Source organism: Stegodyphus dumicola, chromosome 2 (assembly GCF_044657685.1).
Source record: "Stegodyphus dumicola isolate Sdum_Otavi_A_Nest chromosome 2, ASM4465768v1".
Classification (NCBI taxonomy): domain Eukaryota; kingdom Metazoa; phylum Arthropoda; class Arachnida; order Araneae; family Eresidae; genus Stegodyphus; species Stegodyphus dumicola.
In genome coordinates this window covers 88,431,031-88,451,140 of record NC_140769.1, presented here as the reverse complement: position 1 = coordinate 88,451,140, position 20,110 = coordinate 88,431,031, and the positions used below count along the sequence as shown (strand labels likewise).

General features: G+C 30.1%; 1 protein-coding gene across 7 annotated transcripts in view; it reads right to left on the bottom strand.

Moving 5' to 3' along the window:
• The window catches only part of Iml1 (GATOR complex protein Iml1), a 283,312-nt gene that overhangs the window by 243,634 nt on the left and 19,568 nt on the right, over positions 1-20,110 (bottom strand). For all 7 annotated transcript variants that reach the window (XM_085810857.1, XM_085810858.1, XM_085810852.1 and 4 more), the window contains exons 5-6: positions 6,264-6,347; positions 5,482-5,531 (exon numbers count right to left, since the gene is read on the bottom strand). In XM_085810857.1, the coding sequence (XP_085666983.1) occupies positions 5,482-5,531; positions 6,264-6,347 (134 nt within the window). The remainder of the gene's footprint in view (positions 1-5,481; positions 5,532-6,263; positions 6,348-20,110) is intronic.

The window sequence follows — 20,110 nt, the reverse complement described above, 5'->3', positions numbered from 1 at the left end:
AGCATAGCCTTTTGTCATTTCTATTAGAGAGTGATTTTTCCTTTCTGTGATGCCGTTCTGTGCTGGATAATAAGGAACCGAAGTTTGATGAAAAATACCAAGTGTCCTTAAATAATTTTCAGTAGTTTTGTTACAGTATTCTGTACCATTGTTGGATCTGAGTACCTTTATTTTCTTTCTAAATTTATTTTGTTGTCAATGCAACATACTGTTTAAGTTTGTCGAATACTTCATTTTTTGAAATAATAAAATAAATTTGAGTATAACGCGAATAGTCATCAATGAAAGTTTCGAAATATCTTTTCCCTCCTAAGCTGTTGACTTCAATTGGCCCACACACATTTGTGTGCACTAAATCCAGTGGATTTTTAAATCTAAAACCAGTTTTGGGATAAGATTTTTCAGTTAGTTTCGCTTTTACACAAGTAGAACATTCCACACTATGAATGCATTTGCCAAGTTTAATGCCATCTGCCAAATCATTTTTCTCAAGTGTTTTTATGGCATCTATATTTCTGTGGCCTAATCTTTGATGCCATTTTAGTATACAGTTCGTATTAGAACATGAAGCATCATTAGCTAGGTATGCTTTCTCGTCAATTGAGTTTACGGTCAATTTATATAAACCTTGTTGAGCGTTGCCGTCGGCTACGAGTATATTGTTACGCTTTATGTAACACTTATTACTATTAAATGTAACAATGCAACCTTTATTCGTAACAGATTGAACAGAAAGTAAATTAGTATCTAGACCTGGTACATACAATACATTTTCTAAATTTTATTTGTGTAACCTGACCCTTTAAGTTTTGAACTTTAAAATAGCCTTCACCAATACCATAAGAATTTAATTTAGCACCATTGGCTACAGTTACTATTTGTTTATTAGAGTCATTTAACTGAGAGAAAAAATTCTTATCACTCGTCATATGAGTTGAGGCTCCTGAGTCGATAACCCATTCTTGCGTTTACGTGTTTTCATGTTTATTTTCCACCTTTAGAACTTGATTAAACTGAATCTGCGAATTTTCAGTTTCAATACTTTTAAGTTACTTATTTTCTTTAAGTTTTGTTATGTTTTCTACACTTTGCGTATTTGCTATTTGGCATGCATTACTTTTATAATTTTGAGAATAATTTCTTACTTTACTGTTATTTACATCTGTTTTCAGGGAAGTTTTAGCGTTGCGTTTTAAATGAAAACAGTCATTTATCATATGGTTATTTCTCTTACAATAAGTACAATATTGTGTAACATACTTTGATTTATTTTCGCTTTTACTTTTTAAAGCAACTGATCTTTTTAAAGCAACTGATATATATCTTGGCACACGTTCGTTTCGTATGCCTTTCGAGTTTCATTATGCAAAATACATAAATTTATGCTAACAAGACTAAATATGCATATTCAATAATAGCCTTAATTATTTTCTGTACTTGAAACTATAGTTTTTAAATTTCTCTTTAGACTAAACATGCATAATTAATAATAGCCTTAGTTATGTTCAGTACTTTAAAGTATATTTTTTAAATAACTTCAATTCTAAGTTACGATTATTTAAGATTTCATCATTTTTTTCCTTAAGTGAGAGTAATTATGAAAGTACTTATTATGAATATATAACATTAATAGTAGGTTTTAAGTAAATAAAACTCAATCAGACATACATAAAGGTAAAGATATATATGTGGATAAAAAAAGGGGTGTTTCTGATAACAACATTATCACATTTATATCTGTTAAATCTCAGAGACATTGAAAATTGCCCCTTTCATGATAAATTAGGAAGCAGTTCTTAAGGTAACATAATCAGTATTTTACCTGAACTCCAGCATAAATTTATTCGCATTTCACATTAAAAAATATAACCATTAACTTCTATATCTCCAAGATATGCAAATAAAAGACTGTAAAAAGTAGTTAATAAATGTGATCAAAAGTACTTCATACAAAAATATACCTAAATCTAATAACCAAAAGAAAAAAAAATTCCCATATTCATATCTAAAATGAAATAATAACCTAACAAACATAACAGCACTAATTAAGAAAAAACATGAACTAGCAGTGTTTGAAAGTCTAAATAGCAGAAGGAAGGTAACAGAACTAAAATCTCCAATTAATAAAAAAATATTTGTGTTTTTTAAATAGTAAGCAATAATTATGGATTGCAGTATTTACTAGTAATGCTGATGTTTCTTAACACCATTTCTTTCGATCATATGCTAATGTATTCACTTATTCTTAGTTTCTGCATTTTAGAATAGTGGTTGATTACAATGATTGTTTCATGCACTTTTTATAATTAAGATCTTCCCTTTTGTTACTGTACAGAAATAATTTAAATAATATAGTATTTGATAGTAAGCTAAGTACGTTAAAGTAAGCTCTTCATTAAAAAGCACACAATGAAACTTTTTGTTTCTATTTATTATGAATTTCTTGGCACATAAAAAATAAGCGAAGAAAATAAAATATTTTTTAATTTAATAAAAAATGAAACCTAATTTCCAAGATTCATTTATTAAGATAATCTAATAAACATAACGGCAATATTTAAAATAACGGCAATATTTAAAAAACCAGAATTACACAGTGTTTGGAAGAAAAGACACCAAACGAAAAGTGATAAAACTGCAATTTGCAATCAATAAAAAATATTTAGTGTTTTTTAATATTACACAATTAAATACCACATAATTATAGATAACAATACTTCATAAAAATGCTAATGTTTCCGTAACACTATTTTCTCGACCATACATTTCATACACTGTTTAAAATCATTACCCTTTTCTGCATACTAAACAAAAGACAACACACTATAGAATGTGCATTATTTTTATATTTAATGTATTGTTTCTTGCTATTACATATATCTAATTCATCTTCAGCAGTCATATTAAGTACAGGTACCAGTCCAATAATTTCTTTGTACAGTCAAAGGTCTTTAATCCGGACTCGTCGGGACTTCGGCAATTCCGGATTATCGATTTTTCCGGACCATAGATAATCAGTTTAAATCTGCTAATATGACATGCAGAAATTATAAAATTAAAAATATGAAACCGTAATTTATGAAATAAAGAACAATTATGATCTACAGAGTATCAAAATTTACAAAAAAAAAGCTTAATATTTATTTGTTTACTTTATTAAACATTTCTTTCAACGTACGCATGCGTAAAGCATACATTACGCATAGTCGAAATTAGAAAATTGCAACCAGAAAACTATTTGATGTGTATTCATGATATTTAAAATGAATTTGATTTAAATCATATCAAAGACAGAGTAGATCGAGATGAAATACTACATTTAGTATTGAACTATAAGTCCAATAAAATAAAAACATCTGCTCTGAAGATAAGGATAGTGCTGACAGATCAACTTCCAGTTCATTGCGCGCTGCGACATTCCCCTACCCCGCAGAGCAGCGTGAAATTGATAAAGAGATTTCGGAATGGTTAGAGAAACAAAGGATATGCCTTTATCCATTTTTTGCAGCAATTCCACTTTTTGTTTGATGGACATCGAAACATGCTTTCGCTTTGTAGATCCTTTGGCAGTATCCAGCATCAGAAATTCTGTTTGATATAATCGAAAGTTCAAGCTTACTTTTATAAAATTGCTCTAACATTCTGCAAAAAGTAATAAGCCAGATCCAATTCGAAGATTAAGGAACAACGCAATCTGCAACATTAACTGAAATAGATAATTAGATAATTTTAGCTTAGCTTATACCGTCTGTTATACATTAAACACACATGCGTGAACGTATTATGCACATGCGTACACACATATATATGCACATGCATAAAGGTATTAACACACATGTATGAATGCATTATGCATTGACACATACGCAGAAAGTTTGTAGCTTTGAGGTCCGGATTATGAGCGTCCGGATTAACAACTTTTGACTGTATTTTGAAAATAATGAACATACCATAACAGCTTAAATTGTTGTTGCTTCTGTAATGATTGCATTTTCAGCAAAACCAGAAAGTGCCTTAGCATTTTATGTTATTTTTAGTTTTATATGAACTAATTCTGAGAGCCAACCTTTCAATATGAACACAATAATCAATTAATGTGAATGATATATGATATAGCACTTATAACCGAAGAAAAAGCTATCCAAATATTGCATCGCTGGAACCATAGAGATAGGAGAACACCATATAACTTTTTAATCACCGGAAACACATAAAACACCAAAAAACAACACTATTTCACGAACACTATATTCACGATTAGCATTGTAGCATTTCTTGTAGAGCAGATATTCACAAACAAAATAAGCACAAATTCCGCATTCTCACATTTTCTTCTCAATTCAGAGGCTTCCAAACAGGAGCTCACAGCAATGGAACTTCACTGGCTGAAGGCAGTTGAAGTAAGTAGATAAGGACAGAACAATAAGAAGATTCACAATGTGTTCTTTGATTAACAGTGCATTACATTTACTTTTAATATAAGCAATATTATTTACATCAGTCATTCTTGATTCAATTTCAAACATGAAGTCAGTCTTTTCAAATGCTTTTTTCTTACAGATGGCATCTTTACCAAATTACTTGAAAGAACTGCTTCATTCTCAAGTAATGGCGCAGTTAACAACTTTGAATTTGGCAGCTAGCCAAAGTGTGCAAAACCTTGAGATGTTCATTTATATAAACATCCAGTAAATAATGTACATGGAATGTTATCGGTTGAAGAGCAAACTTTCAGTGATTTATATGACTGCATTAAACCTTTCAACGGTTCTTCTGATAATTTAATAGAATCTTTTTTAATTGGCCTAGAAGAATTATTTCAACTGAATAGAATTATAAGTAAATCTTATGCGGACTTCAGATTCTTGAAAGGGCAGATTTAGTCGCTTTTCACTCTAAAAGTAACGTCGATGAACTATGAAAAAAAAATGCTAAAACAACCACATCTAAAAGCAGTCACATCATGATGTTTCAATGATGTCGACAAATTGCCAAGATGCAATAGCAAATATTTTGCATCTCTGCAACGTTGTAAAGACTTTGTAAAAGTTGCCACGACCACTTTGCAATGTCGTGTGCTACTTGGGAAGTCAGGATTTGAGATGCACACATTTAGGTGGAGAACTAGGTCCATTCAAAATCTGGCAGCTCTAGATGCCACTTTTTTTTTTTTTTTTTTTTTGGCAATGTGAGGAACATACATATATACATGCAGTTTCTTCATTTTTTAATAATACAGTTGACAATACTCAAGACATTGTCATAAATTCCAGTACTGCATTAAAAGTTCTATATACCTTTCAATAAATTGTAAAGCAATTCATAAAATAATACGCACTAAAAATATATTTAAACAGTTAAATCACTCGAAATGATTTTTAAATACCTTAAGTCTAGAAACGACATTTTTTGCACAGTGACCATAAAAGCAAACATAATACAATTCATATTACAATTAATAGATCAATTAAATTTATATACCTTATTCCAAAAACTTCTATCTTTTTGTTTGGATAAAGGCAAGTGTTGACCTATTAAAATAGAATTTAAAAAATAGATAAATATTAAATATTTTAAATAATGAGAATACTGGGTAACTATTTTCCGAAAATTCATAAGTTGTTAATGATTAGTTTTAAAAAAATAACTTCTGATGCAATATACAGGAACAAGAATAATTTTTTCATATTTTTTTCATTTAGACTCCTGCTTTACAAACAAATTATATGAATTTTATACAATAACATTATATTCAGTACTTTTTTATACCCATGTCTGGTTTTAATATTTGGAAAACAGCCATATTTCTGGCATATTTCCGAGTGTATGTTTGCCAGTAATCAACACACACATGTAGATATCATACATGTTTGAGTACAGGAATTTAAATATTATTTCACTGATTAACAACCATCTTCTAACTCTTTTTGTGTTTTAACTTTCTCAACAATCTCACTCAATTTATTTGGTGGAAGTGTTGTTGCAAGCAAATAAAAAAAATTGTTTCAAAGAAATAGATGAAGCATAACAATTGTCTGTAAAAATGTAAATACCGACCATATATATTTTTGCTTATATATCATAAAATACTTTTTATTGATATTTTATTAACAAAATAGTACCTATGAACAATAAAAATAAACTTTTATTTATTTATTTATGCCAGTTCACAAAGTCATCAATACTTTAGAGACATTTCATGGGGTTGCAGATAATCAGAAAGTATCTTATATTGTGACAAAGAAATAAATTTTAGTTTATACCAAATGCCTCTTCAGTCTCCACATATCACTCCGAGCCAGATACTGATCTTTGAATGTAAGTTCCACTGAATCCAAAGAAACATCCTTAAGAAAAAATAAAAAATGAATAAATAAAAAGCAAAACGATAAATTTAAATGCATAAGACTAAGATCTACAGACTAGAATAAGTGAAACAATTCATAATTTAAAAACACAAAATATGCTATGAGAGACAAAATTCTGCAGCTTTTTAACAAATGTTAAATTTACATAACATATGCAAAGTATCTTTACCAAATGCTAACTTCTGACTGTGGTGTGTTTTATACAATCTATTCATTCAAATGCACAAATCTGGTTATTATTTAAAGTCAAGAAAAAGTTAATTTTTAATGCAAAATTAATTGTATTATTGACTTAGATAAAAGCTATAAAAGTTACTTCCATCCAAATTTTGACCAAAATTATTCAAAAGGATGGAATCTAAACTTCCTTTCAAAGTCTCATATCTTCTTTTCTCTATACCAATCACTAAAGAGGACAGGTTCTGAATGTAATCCTGGGGAATGGCATTCCATATACCTTCCATTTGAAACCAAAGTTCAGTCTTACTGTGTTCCCCACCAGCTGTATAAGTGAGTCTCCAATCGATGATATTCCAGACATGCTCAATGGGTGACATATCCAGGGGAAAGAGAGGCTATGGAAGAAGTGAAACCTGTTGTACCCTAAAGAAGGCTTGTGCGGTCTGAGAAACATGTGCACAGGTGTTATCTTGCTGAAATACAGTGCCTGGAATGCTTCGAAATATGGCGAGGATCTCTGGCTCCACAACTTCCCTTATGTAGCGATCACTGATGAGATTGTCTGCAAACTGCACTAAAAGGAATCGACAATTATATCCAATAGCTCCCAACACCATGATGCCAGGTGTTAGAGCAGTATGACACTGGATAACACACTGTGGGAGCAGATGCTCTCCTCTGTAATGCCCGAAACACACCCTTCCATCACTGCACTCCAGATTGTAGTGAGATTCATTGAAGGAAACGACTTGTTGCCACAGTGACATCATGTGTTGCCATGCCCATTGAAGTCGAAGGTGTCTGTGATTCAGAGATGGGGAATCCTGCATAGAAAAACCCTCGCATACAGTTCATGTTGCAGCAGACAGCAACAAACCATGGAGCTAGACAACACAACACCTGTAGCCATGCTCCAACGTTGTGCTAATACAAGACACTGTATAATACGTGACAGCCATGCAGATGAGGTGTCTGTTGTCCCATGCTGTTGTGCTATTGCATGCCCTACGGTCAGGATTTTGCCTTGTTTGTTTCTCCTCTGTCCATTTCTTCCAAACACGTATCACTGTTGTGGAATTTTGCATATATCCATAATGCTACAAGATTTTATGCAAGAAACACCACTGATAAAATTATATCCATAAACGCAAGAAGTTGAATACAGCAGTGAAAGCAAAAAAAAAGTATACAGGTGAAGGCCATCAACTGCAGCCACTGAGACATACCTTAAATGGATGAACGAACTGATTCAAGTAGAAAGAGGAATGATTATCAATAAGCTTTCTGAACAAGTGGTGTTAAGGAACTGTATTCTCCACCTTGAATAGCACCAAAAGGTATAAAACTTAAAAAACTTCGGACAGTTGTGTTTTGGCAGCCACCATGAACAAAAGACATTGACACTCTGTTTAAGTGACGTATATATTTCTGTAAATAAATATTCAGTGTTTTTTATAGCATGTGATGTTGGATAATTGGAATGCAAGTATGATCTAATTTCTTTAGTAAGGTTCACAAGCACATTGGCTGGCCTAGATAGCCAATCTATCTCAAAGAAAAGCTTCTTCTTTATTTATATCTTTAATGGTAGAAATATAGAGACAGAAATAAAAAGTGGGCTGCAGTTGAAATGTGGCAAAAAAAGATGGTGAAGCTTTATAATAAATTGTATGCAAAGTGGATAGCTCAACAAATAACATCCAATATACAGAAAATGGCATTTGTTTGTTCTGATCTGTTAGAGATACCTTAAGTTAACAAAGTTCCCTTTATTTTTTTCAATTTTTATTGGCACAAAACATGGGCACAATTTTTACCAGTCCAAAGATGAAAACAAAAGCAACCTGAGTGCTAGGCATTTTTGCAGCAACTTAGGTAATCAGTAAACTAGCAGTATATCATTCCTTATCCACTATACATTCCAGATTTGCACATTTGAACTCTATTTAGTAGCAATGAAGGCTGTAATTGGATACATTCAAAAATTCTCAATGTTATCCGAATAAATCTAGAGCTCAAACACCATGGGATTCCTTCTTATACTGTGACAGAAAATGAGACTGCAATGTCACTACTAAAAATGCAGCTATTGATACTAACGTTATGTCCACAAGATGTACCTCTTTGAGGCTCATGTTTAAAAGTTGAGCTGAAACACAAATTCTGGAAAAGATGGCAGAAATATTGGAACTCTCATAAAACTGGAACCTGAAAAATTCAGGTTAAGATAATTATAGAAAATTCAATATACCGATCCCCTGCCTTGCACAAAATAGTCCAAAAGTTGGAGAAAGTACAATATGTTACATACTTAGTCTTGTGTTTTTATCAAAGTATTTTAAATTGTTCAAAGTGAATTAATATACAAATAAAATGTAAAATACTGATTTATATCAAAATGTTTAAATTATAGAAATAAATTTTCATTATAGTACCACAAAGGAAAACATTATACATGAACTTACAACTGATAAATATGGCATATAATGATAAATGTATGTATATATAAATGAGTGTAAGGGTAATTAAGGATCTAATGTGAACAGATATGCAGTTTCTTTATACTTTACTAGCTACAAATGCAAATGCTGAAAAATCTGAACACCTGAAATATATCATTTGGGAAAGAAAGTGTTATAAAAAAAATTTAATTGTGACATTTCCTTTCAAAATCGCATGCTACATTTTAGCTGGTGATTGAAAGTCTCAATAAGTAGAAATTTGTATGTAAATAATACAGTTTATTGTTGTTTTTATGCAGCACATATATATTTTTAGAACAAATATTGTTTTGAGTATATTTAAAAATCTGCAGGCAGTATATAAGCAACAACATTTGAGTTACATAATGAGATACTTATTTTTTTTTTTTTTTTAACTGACGCTGGCTGGTTGAGATTCAGTTTTCAACAAGCACATAGAATGACAAATCCTTAAAGTGATATATAAAAAGTGTGATACTTGGTTCAGATTACAAAAGCAATAATAATTACTCATGCAATCTTTCTCGTCTTTGTTACAGGGTTCATACACATTTCTGTACACGGAAATTAAGTACTTTTAAGGACCATTAATGAAAAAAATTAAGGACCTATGAGCAAATGGGAACTGAATAAATTCAATTGAAAATATTATCTATGCCTGAATTTCACTTCTGTAATACCATCCTAAAAAAAAAAAAAAAAAAATAGATCCCTAAGTAGTATGCATTATTACTAAACATGAATTAATTAACATAATTGTTAATAAGTTTGAGAATAAAATAAACTTTATGAATTTATCAAGTAGCATTAAATATTTTACACTTATAATGCAGTACAAAATCCGTAATCCGGACTCATTGGGACTTCGGCGATTCCGGATTATAGATCATCAAGTTAAATCTGGTAAGATGGCATGCAGAAATTATACAATTAAAAATATGTAACCGTAATTTATGAAATAAAGAGCAATTATGACCTAAAAGGTATCAAAATTTAAAAGAAAAAAAAAACTTAATGTTTATTTGTTTACTTTATTAAACATTTCTTTCAATGTAAGTTGTTTAAGTTGCTTCGTTTTTTGTGCTAATATTTTCTCTTTAATTCTCTCTTCTATAAACAGTCTCTCTCTCTATAAACAGTATTTCTTCTCTTTACGCACATGCATAGCGGAAGCGTGCATTAAACGCGCATACATAAACGTATTATGTGCATGCGCATAACGTTTGTAACTTTTAGGTCCAGATTATAGATCATTCTAGATTATGGATGTCCAGATTAAAGACTTTGTACTTTAATTGGTCATATTTGAAAGAAGATAAGTGACATTTATGTTTTACTAACAGTTAGTTTTATGTTGATTTTTTTTTTTTTTTTTTTTTTTTAATGTCTCATTTTGTCACATACATGAGACATACCTTAAATGGATGAACGAACTGATTCAAGTAGAAAGAGGAATGATTATCAATAAGCTTTCTGAACAAGTGGTGTTAAGGAACTGTATTCTCCACCTTGAATAGCACCAAAAGGTATAAAACTTAAAAAACTTCGGACAGTTGTGTTTTGGCAGCCACCATGAACAAAAGACATTGACACTCTGTTTAAGTGACGTATATATTTCTGTAAATAAATATTCAGTGTTTTTTATAGCATGTGATGTTGGATAATTGGAATGCAAGTATGATCTAATTTCTTTAGTAAGGTTCACAAGCACATTGGCTGGCCTAGATAGCCAATCTATCTCAAAGAAAAGCTTCTTCTTTATTTATATCTTTAATGGTAGAAATATAGAGACAGAAATAAAAAGTGGGCTGCAGTTGAAATGTGGCAAAAAAAGATGGTGAAGCTTTATAATAAATTGTATGCAAAGTGGATAGCTCAACAAATAACATCCAATATAAAGAAAATGGCATTTGTTTGTTCTGATCTGTTAGAGATACCTTAAGTTAACAAAGTTCCCTTTATTTTTTTCAATTTTTTATTGGCACAAAACATGGGCACAATTTTTACCAGTCTGGAGACAAAAAGTCCAAAGATGAAAACAAAAGCAACCTGAGTGCTAGGCATTTTTGCAGCAACTTAGGTAATCAGTAAACTAGCAGTATATCATTCCTTATCCACTATACATTCCAGATTTGCACATTTGAACTCTATTTAGTAGCAATGAAGGCTGTAATTGGATACATTCAAAAATTCTCAATGTTATCCGAATAAATCTAGAGCTCAAACACCATGGGATTCCTTCTTATACTGTGACAGAAAATGAGACTGCAATGTCACTACTAAAAATGCAGCTATTGATACTAACGTTATGTCCACAAGATGTACCTCTTTGAGGCTCATGTTTAAAAGTTGAGCTGAAACACAAATTCTGGAAAAGATGGCAGAAATATTGGAACTCTCATAAAACTGGAACCTGAAAAATTCAGGTTAAGATAATTATAGAAAATTCAATATACCGATCCCCTGCCTTGCACAAAATAGTCCAAAAGTTGGAGAAAGTACAATATGTTACATACTTAGTCTTGTGTTTTTATCAAAGTATTTTAAATTGTTCAAAGTGAATTAATATACAAATAAAATGTAAAATACTGATTTATATCAAAATGTTTAAATTATAGAAATAAATTTTCATTATAGTACCACAAAGGAAAACATTATACATGAACTTACAACTGATAAATATGGCATATAATGATAAATGTATGTATATATAAATGAGTGTAAGGGTAATTAAGGATCTAATGTGAACAGATATGCAGTTTCTTTATACTTTACTAGCTACAAATGCAAATGCTGAAAAATCTGAACACCTGAAATATATCATTTGGGAAAGAAAGTGTTATAAAAAAAATTTAATTGTGACATTTCCTTTCAAAATCGCATGCTACATTTTAGCTGGTGATTGAAAGTCTCAATAAGTAGAAATTTGTATGTAAATAATACAGTTTATTGTTGTTTTTATGCAGCACATATATATTTTTAGAACAAATATTGTTTTGAGTATATTTAAAAATCTGCAGGCAGTATATAAGCAACAACATTTGAGTTACATAATGAGATACTTATTTTTTTTTTTTTTTTTAACTGACGCTGGCTGGTTGAGATTCAGTTTTCAACAAGCACATAGAATGACAAATCCTTAAAGTGATATATAAAAAGTGTGATACTTGGTTCAGATTACAAAAGCAATAATAATTACTCATGCAATCTTTCTCGTCTTTGTTACAGGGTTCATACACATTTCTGTACACGGAAATTAAGTACTTTTAAGGACCATTAATGAAAAAAATTAAGGACCTATGAGCAAATGGGAACTGAATAAATTCAATTGAAATATTATCTATGCCTGAATTTCACTTCTGTAATACCATCCTAAAAAAAAAAAAAAAAAAAAATAGATCCCTAAGTAGTATGCATTATTACTAAACATGAATTAATTAACATAATTGTTAATAAGTTTGAGAATAAAATAAACTTTATGAATTTATCAAGTAGCATTAAATATTTTACACTTATAATGCAGTACAAAATCCGTAATCCGGACTCATTGGGACTTCGGCGATTCCGGATTATAGATCATCAAGTTAAATCTGGTAAGATGGCATGCAGAAATTATACAATTAAAAATATGTAACCGTAATTTATGAAATAAAGAGCAATTATGACCTAAAAGGTATCAAAATTTAAAAGAAAAAAAAAACTTAATGTTTATTTGTTTACTTTATTAAACATTTCTTTCAATGTAAGTTGTTTAAGTTGCTTCGTTTTTTGTGCTAATATTTTCTCTTTAATTCTCTCTTCTATAAACAGTCTCTCTCTCTATAAACAGTATTTCTTCTCTTTACGCACATGCATAGCGGAAGCGTGCATTAAACGCGCATACATAAACGTATTATGTGCATGCGCATAACGTTTGTAACTTTTAGGTCCAGATTATAGATCATTCTAGATTATGGATGTCCAGATTAAAGACTTTGTACTTTAATTGGTCATATTTGAAAGAAGATAAGTGACATTTATGTTTTACTAACAGTTAGTTTTATGTTGATTTTTTTTTTTTTTTTTTTTTTTTTTTAATGTCTCATTTTGTCACATACATGAGACATACCTTAAATGGATGAACGAACTGATTCAAGTAGAAAGAGGAATGATTATCAATAAGCTTTCTGAACAAGTGGTGTTAAGGAACTGTATTCTCCACCTTGAATAGCACCAAAAGGTATAAAACTTAAAAAACTTCGGACAGTTGTGTTTTGGCAGCCACCATGAACAAAAGACATTGACACTCTGTTTAAGTGACGTATATATTTCTGTAAATAAATATTCAGTGTTTTTTATAGCATGTGATGTTGGATAATTGGAATGCAAGTATGATCTAATTTCTTTAGTAAGGTTCACAAGCACATTGGCTGGCCTATATAGCCAATCTATCTCAAAGAAAAGCTTCTTCTTTATTTATATCTTTAATGGTAGAAATATAGAGACAGAAATAAAAAGTGGGCTGCAGTTGAAATGTGGCAAAAAAAGATGGTGAAGCTTTATAATAAATTGTATGCAAAGTGGATAGCTCAACAAATAACATCCAATATAAAGAAAATGGCATTTGTTTGTTCTGATCTGTTAGAGATACCTTAAGTTAACAAAGTTCCCTTTATTTTTTTCAATTTTTTATTGGCACAAAACATGGGCACAATTTTTACCAGTCTGGAGACAAAAAGTCCAAAGATGAAAACAAAAGCAACCTGAGTGCTAGGCATTTTTGCAGCAACTTAGGTAATCAGTAAACTAGCAGTATATCATTCCTTATCCACTATACATTCCAGATTTGCACATTTGAACTCTATTTAGTAGCAATGAAGGCTGTAATTGGATACATTCAAAAATTCTCAATGTTATCCGAATAAATCTAGAGCTCAAACACCATGGGATTCCTTCTTATACTGTGACAGAAAATGAGACTGCAATGTCACTACTAAAAATGCAGCTATTGATACTAACGTTATGTCCACAAGATGTACCTCTTTGAGGCTCATGTTTAAAAGTTGAGCTGAAACACAAATTCTGGAAAAGATGGCAGAAATATTGGAACTCTCATAAAACTGGAAATCTGAAAAATTCAGGTTAAGATAATTATAGAAAATTCAATATACCGATCCCCTGCCTTGCACAAAATAGTCCAAAAGTTGGAGAAAGTACAATATGTTACATACTTAGTCTTGTGTTTTTATCAAAGTATTTTAAATTGTTCAAAGTGAATTAATATACAAATAAAATGTAAAATACTGATTTATATCAAAATGTTTAAATTATAGAAATAAATTTTCATTATAGTACCACAAAGGAAAACATTATACATGAACTTACAACTGATAAATATGGCATATAATGATAAATGTATGTATATATAAATGAGTGTAAGGGTAATTAAGGATCTAATGTGAACAGATATGCAGTTTCTTTATACTTTACTAGCTACAAATGCAAATGCTGAAAAATCTGAACACCTGAAATATATCATTTGGGAAAGAAAGTGTTATAAAAAAAATTTAATTGTGACATTTCCTTTCAAAATCGCATGCTACATTTTAGCTGGTGATTGAAAGTCTCAATAAGTAGAAATTTGTATGTAAATAATACAGTTTATTGTTGTTTTTATGCAGCACATATATATTTTTAGAACAAATATTGTTTTGAGTATATTTAAAAATCTGCAGGCAGTATATAAGCAACAACATTTGAGTTACATAATGAGATATTTTTTTTTTTTTTTTTAACTGACGCTGGCTGGTTGAGATTCAGTTTTCAACAAGCACATAGAATGACAAATCCTTAAAGTGATATATAAAAAGTGTGATACTTGGTTCAGATTACAAAAGCAATAATAATTACTCATGCAATCTTTCTCGTCTTTGTTACAGGGTTCATACACATTTCTGTACACGGAAATTAAGTACTTTTAAGGACCATTAATGAAAAAAATTAAGGACCTATGAGCAAATGGGAACTGAATAAATTCAATTGAAAATATTATCTATGCCTGAATTTCACTTCTGTAATACCATCCTAAAAAAAAAAAAAAAAAAAATAGATCCCTAAGTAGTATGCATTATTACTAAACATGAATTAATTAACATAATTGTTAATAAGTTTGAGAATAAAATAAACTTTATGAATTTATCAAGTAGCATTAAATATTTTACACTTATAATGCAGTACAAAATCCGTAATCCGGACTCATTGGGACTTCGGCGATTCCGGATTATAGATCATCAAGTTAAATCTGGTAAGATGGCATGCAGAAATTATACAATTAAAAATATGTAACCGTAATTTATGAAATAAAGAGCAATTATGACCTAAAAGGTATCAAAATTTAAAAGAAAAAAAAAACTTAATGTTTATTTGTTTACTTTATTAAACATTTCTTTCAATGTAAGTTGTTTAAGTTGCTTCGTTTTTTGTGCTAATATTTTCTCTTTAATTCTCTCTTCTATAAACAGTCTCTCTCTCTATAAACAGTATTTCTTCTCTTTACGCACATGCATAGCGGAAGCGTGCATTAAACGCGCATACATAAACGTATTATGTGCATGCGCATAACGTTTGTAACTTTTAGGTCCAGATTATAGATCATTCTAGATTATGGATGTCCAGATTAAAGACTTTGTACTTTAATTGGTCATATTTGAAAGAAGATAAGTGACATTTATGTTTTACTAACAGTTAGTTTTATGTTGATTTTTTTTTTTTTTTTTTTTTTTTTAATGTCTCATTTTGTCACATACATGAGACATACCTTAAATGGATGAACGAACTGATTCAAGTAGAAAGAGGAATGATTATCAATAAGCTTTCTGAACAAGTGGTGTTAAGGAACTGTATTCTCCACCTTGAATAGCACCAAAAGGTATAAAACTTAAAAAACTTCGGACAGTTGTGTTTTGGCAGCCACCATGAACAAAAGACATTGACACTCTGTTTAAGTGACGTATATATTTCTGTAAATAAATATTCAGTGTTTTTTATAGCATGTGATGTTGGATAATTGGAATGCAAGTATGATCTAATTTCTTTAGTAAGGTTCACAAGCACATTGGCTGGCCTAGATAGCCAATCTATCTCAAAGAAAAGCTTCTTCTTTATTTATATCTTTAATGGTAGAAATATAGAGACAGAAATAAAAAGTGGGCTGCAGTTGAAATGTGGCAAAAAAAGATGGTGAAGCTTTATAATAAATTGTATGCAAAGTGGATAGCTCAACAAATAACATCCAATATAAAGAAAATGGCATTTGTTTGTTCTGATCTGTTAGAGATACCTTAAGTTAACAAAGTTCCCTTTATTTTTTTCAATTTTTTATTGGCACAAAACATGGGCACAATTTTTACCAGTCTGGAGACAAAAAGTCCAAAGATGAAAACAAAAGCAACCTGAGTGCTAGGCATTTTTGCAGCAACTTAGGTAATCAGTAAACTAGCAGTATATCATTCCTTATCCACTATACATTCCAGATTTGCACATTTGAACTCTATTTAGTAGCAATGAAGGCTGTAATTGGATACATTCAAAAATTCTCAATGTTATCCGAATAAATCTAGAGCTCAAACACCATGGGATTCCTTCTTATACTGTGACAGAAAATGAGACTGCAATGTCACTACTAAAAATGCAGCTATTGATACTAACGTTATGTCCACAAGATGTACCTCTTTGAGGCTCATGTTTAAAAGTTGAGCTGAAACACAAATTCTGGAAAAGATGGCAGAAATATTGGAACTCTCATAAAACTGGAACCTGAAAAATTCAGGTTAAGATAATTATAGAAAATTCAATATACCGATCCCCTGCCTTGCACAAAATAGTCCAAAAGTTGGAGAAAGTACAATATGTTACATACTTAGTCTTGTGTTTTTATCAAAGTATTTTAAATTGTTCAAAGTGAATTAATATACAAATAAAATGTAAAATACTGATTTATATCAAAATGTTTAAATTATAGAAATAAATTTTCATTATAGTACCACAAAGGAAAACATTATACATGAACTTACAACTGATAAATATGGCATATAATGATAAATGTATGTATATATAAATGAGTGTAAGGGTAATTAAGGATCTAATGTGAACAGATATGCAGTTTCTTTATACTTTACTAGCTACAAATGCAAATGCTGAAAAATCTGAACACCTGAAATATATCATTTGGGAAAGAAAGTGTTATAAAAAAAATTTAATTGTGACATTTCCTTTCAAAATCGCATGCTACATTTTAGCTGGTGATTGAAAGTCTCAATAAGTAGAAATTTGTATGTAAATAATACAGTTTATTGTTGTTTTTATGCAGCACATATATATTTTTAGAACAAATATTGTTTTGAGTATATTTAAAAATCTGCAGGCAGTATATAAGCAACAACATTTGAGTTACATAATGAGATACTTATTTTTTTTTTTTTTTTTAACTGACGCTGGCTGGTTGAGATTCAGTTTTCAACAAGCACATAGAATGACAAATCCTTAAAGTGATATATAAAAAGTGTGATACTTGGTTCAGATTACAAAAGCAATAATAATTACTCATGCAATCTTTCTCGTCTTTGTTACAGGGTTCATACACATTTCTGTACACGGAAATTAAGTACTTTTAAGGACCATTAATGAAAAAAATTAAGGACCTATGAGCAAATGGGAACTGAATAAATTCAATTGAAATATTATCTATGCCTGAATTTCACTTCTGTAATACCATCCTAAAAAAAAAAAAAAAAAAAAATAGATCCCTAAGTAGTATGCATTATTACTAAACATGAATTAATTAACATAATTGTTAATAAGTTTGAGAATAAAATAAACTTTATGAATTTATCAAGTAGCATTAAATATTTTACACTTATAATGCAGTACAAAATCCGTAATCCGGACTCATTGGGACTTCGGCGATTCCGGATTATAGATCATCAAGTTAAATCTGGTAAGATGGCATGCAGAAATTATACAATTAAAAATATGTAACCGTAATTTATGAAATAAAGAGCAATTATGACCTAAAAGGTATCAAAATTTAAAAGAAAAAAAAAACTTAATGTTTATTTGTTTACTTTATTAAACATTTCTTTCAATGTAAGTTGTTTAAGTTGCTTCGTTTTTTGTGCTAATATTTTCTCTTTAATTCTCTCTTCTATAAACAGTCTCTCTCTCTATAAACAGTATTTCTTCTCTTTACGCACATGCATAGCGGAAGCGTGCATTAAACGCGCATACATAAACGTATTATGTGCATGCGCATAACGTTTGTAACTTTTAGGTCCAGATTATAGATCATTCTAGATTATGGATGTCCAGATTAAAGACTTTGTACTTTAATTGGTCATATTTGAAAGAAGATAAGTGACATTTATGTTTTACTAACAGTTAGTTTTATGTTGATTTTTTTTTTTTTTTTTTTTTTTAATGTCTCATTTTGTCACATACATGAGACATACCTTAAATGGATGAACGAACTGATTCAAGTAGAAAGAGGAATGATTATCAATAAGCTTTCTGAACAAGTGGTGTTAAGGAACTGTATTCTCCACCTTGAATAGCACCAAAAGGTATAAAACTTAAAAAACTTCGGACAGTTGTGTTTTGGCAGCCACCATGAACAAAAGACATTGACACTCTGTTTAAGTGACGTATATATTTCTGTAAATAAATATTCAGTGTTTTTTATAGCATGTGATGTTGGATAATTGGAATGCAAGTATGATCTAATTTCTTTAGTAAGGTTCACAAGCACATTGGCTGGCCTAGATAGCCAATCTATCTCAAAGAAAAGCTTCTTCTTTATTTATATCTTTAATGGTAGAAATATAGAGACAGAAATAAAAAGTGGGCTGCAGTTGAAATGTGGCAAAAAAAGATGGTGAAGCTTTATAATAAATTGTATGCAAAGTGGATAGCTCAACAAATAACATCCAATATAAAGAAAATGGCATTTGTTTGTTCTGATCTGTTAGAGATACCTTAAGTTAACAAAGTTCCCTTTATTTTTTTCAATTTTTTATTGGCACAAAACATGGGCACAATTTTTACCAGTCTGGAGACAAAAAGTCCAAAGATGAAAACAAAAGCAACCTGAGTGCTAGGCATTTTTGCAGCAACTTAGGTAATCAGTAAACTAGCAGTATATCATTCCTTATCCACTATACATTCCAGATTTGCACATTTGAACTCTATTTAGTAGCAATGAAGGCTGTAATTGGATACATTCAAAAATTCTCAATGTTATCCGAATAAATCTAGAGCTCAAACACCATGGGATTCCTTCTTATACTGTGACAGAAAATGAGACTGCAATGTCACTACTAAAAATGCAGCTATTGATACTAACGTTATGTCCACAAGATGTACCTCTTTGAGGCTCATGTTTAAAAGTTGAGCTGAAACACAAATTCTGGAAAAGATGGCAGAAATATTGGAACTCTCATAAAACTGGAAATCTGAAAAATTCAGGTTAAGATAATTATAGAAAATTCAATATACCGATCCCCTGCCTTGCACAAAATAGTCCAAAAGTTGGAGAAAGTACAATATGTTACATACTTAGTCTTGTGTTTTTATCAAAGTATTTTAAATTGTTCAAAGTGAATTAATATACAAATAAAATGTAAAATACTGATTTATATCAAAATGTTTAAATTATAGAAATAAATTTTCATTATAGTACCACAAAGGAAAACATTATACATGAACTTACAACTGATAAATATGGCATATAATGATAAATGTATGTATATATAAATGAGTGTAAGGGTAATTAAGGATCTAATGTGAACAGATATGCAGTTTCTTTATACTTTACTAGCTACAAATGCAAATGCTGAAAAATCTGAACACCTGAAATATATCATTTGGGAAAGAAAGTGTTATAAAAAAAATTTAATTGTGACATTTCCTTTCAAAATCGCATGCTACATTTTAGCTGGTGATTGAAAGTCTCAATAAGTAGAAATTTGTATGTAAATAATACAGTTTATTGTTGTTTTTATGCAGCACATATATATTTTTAGAACAAATATTGTTTTGAGTATATTT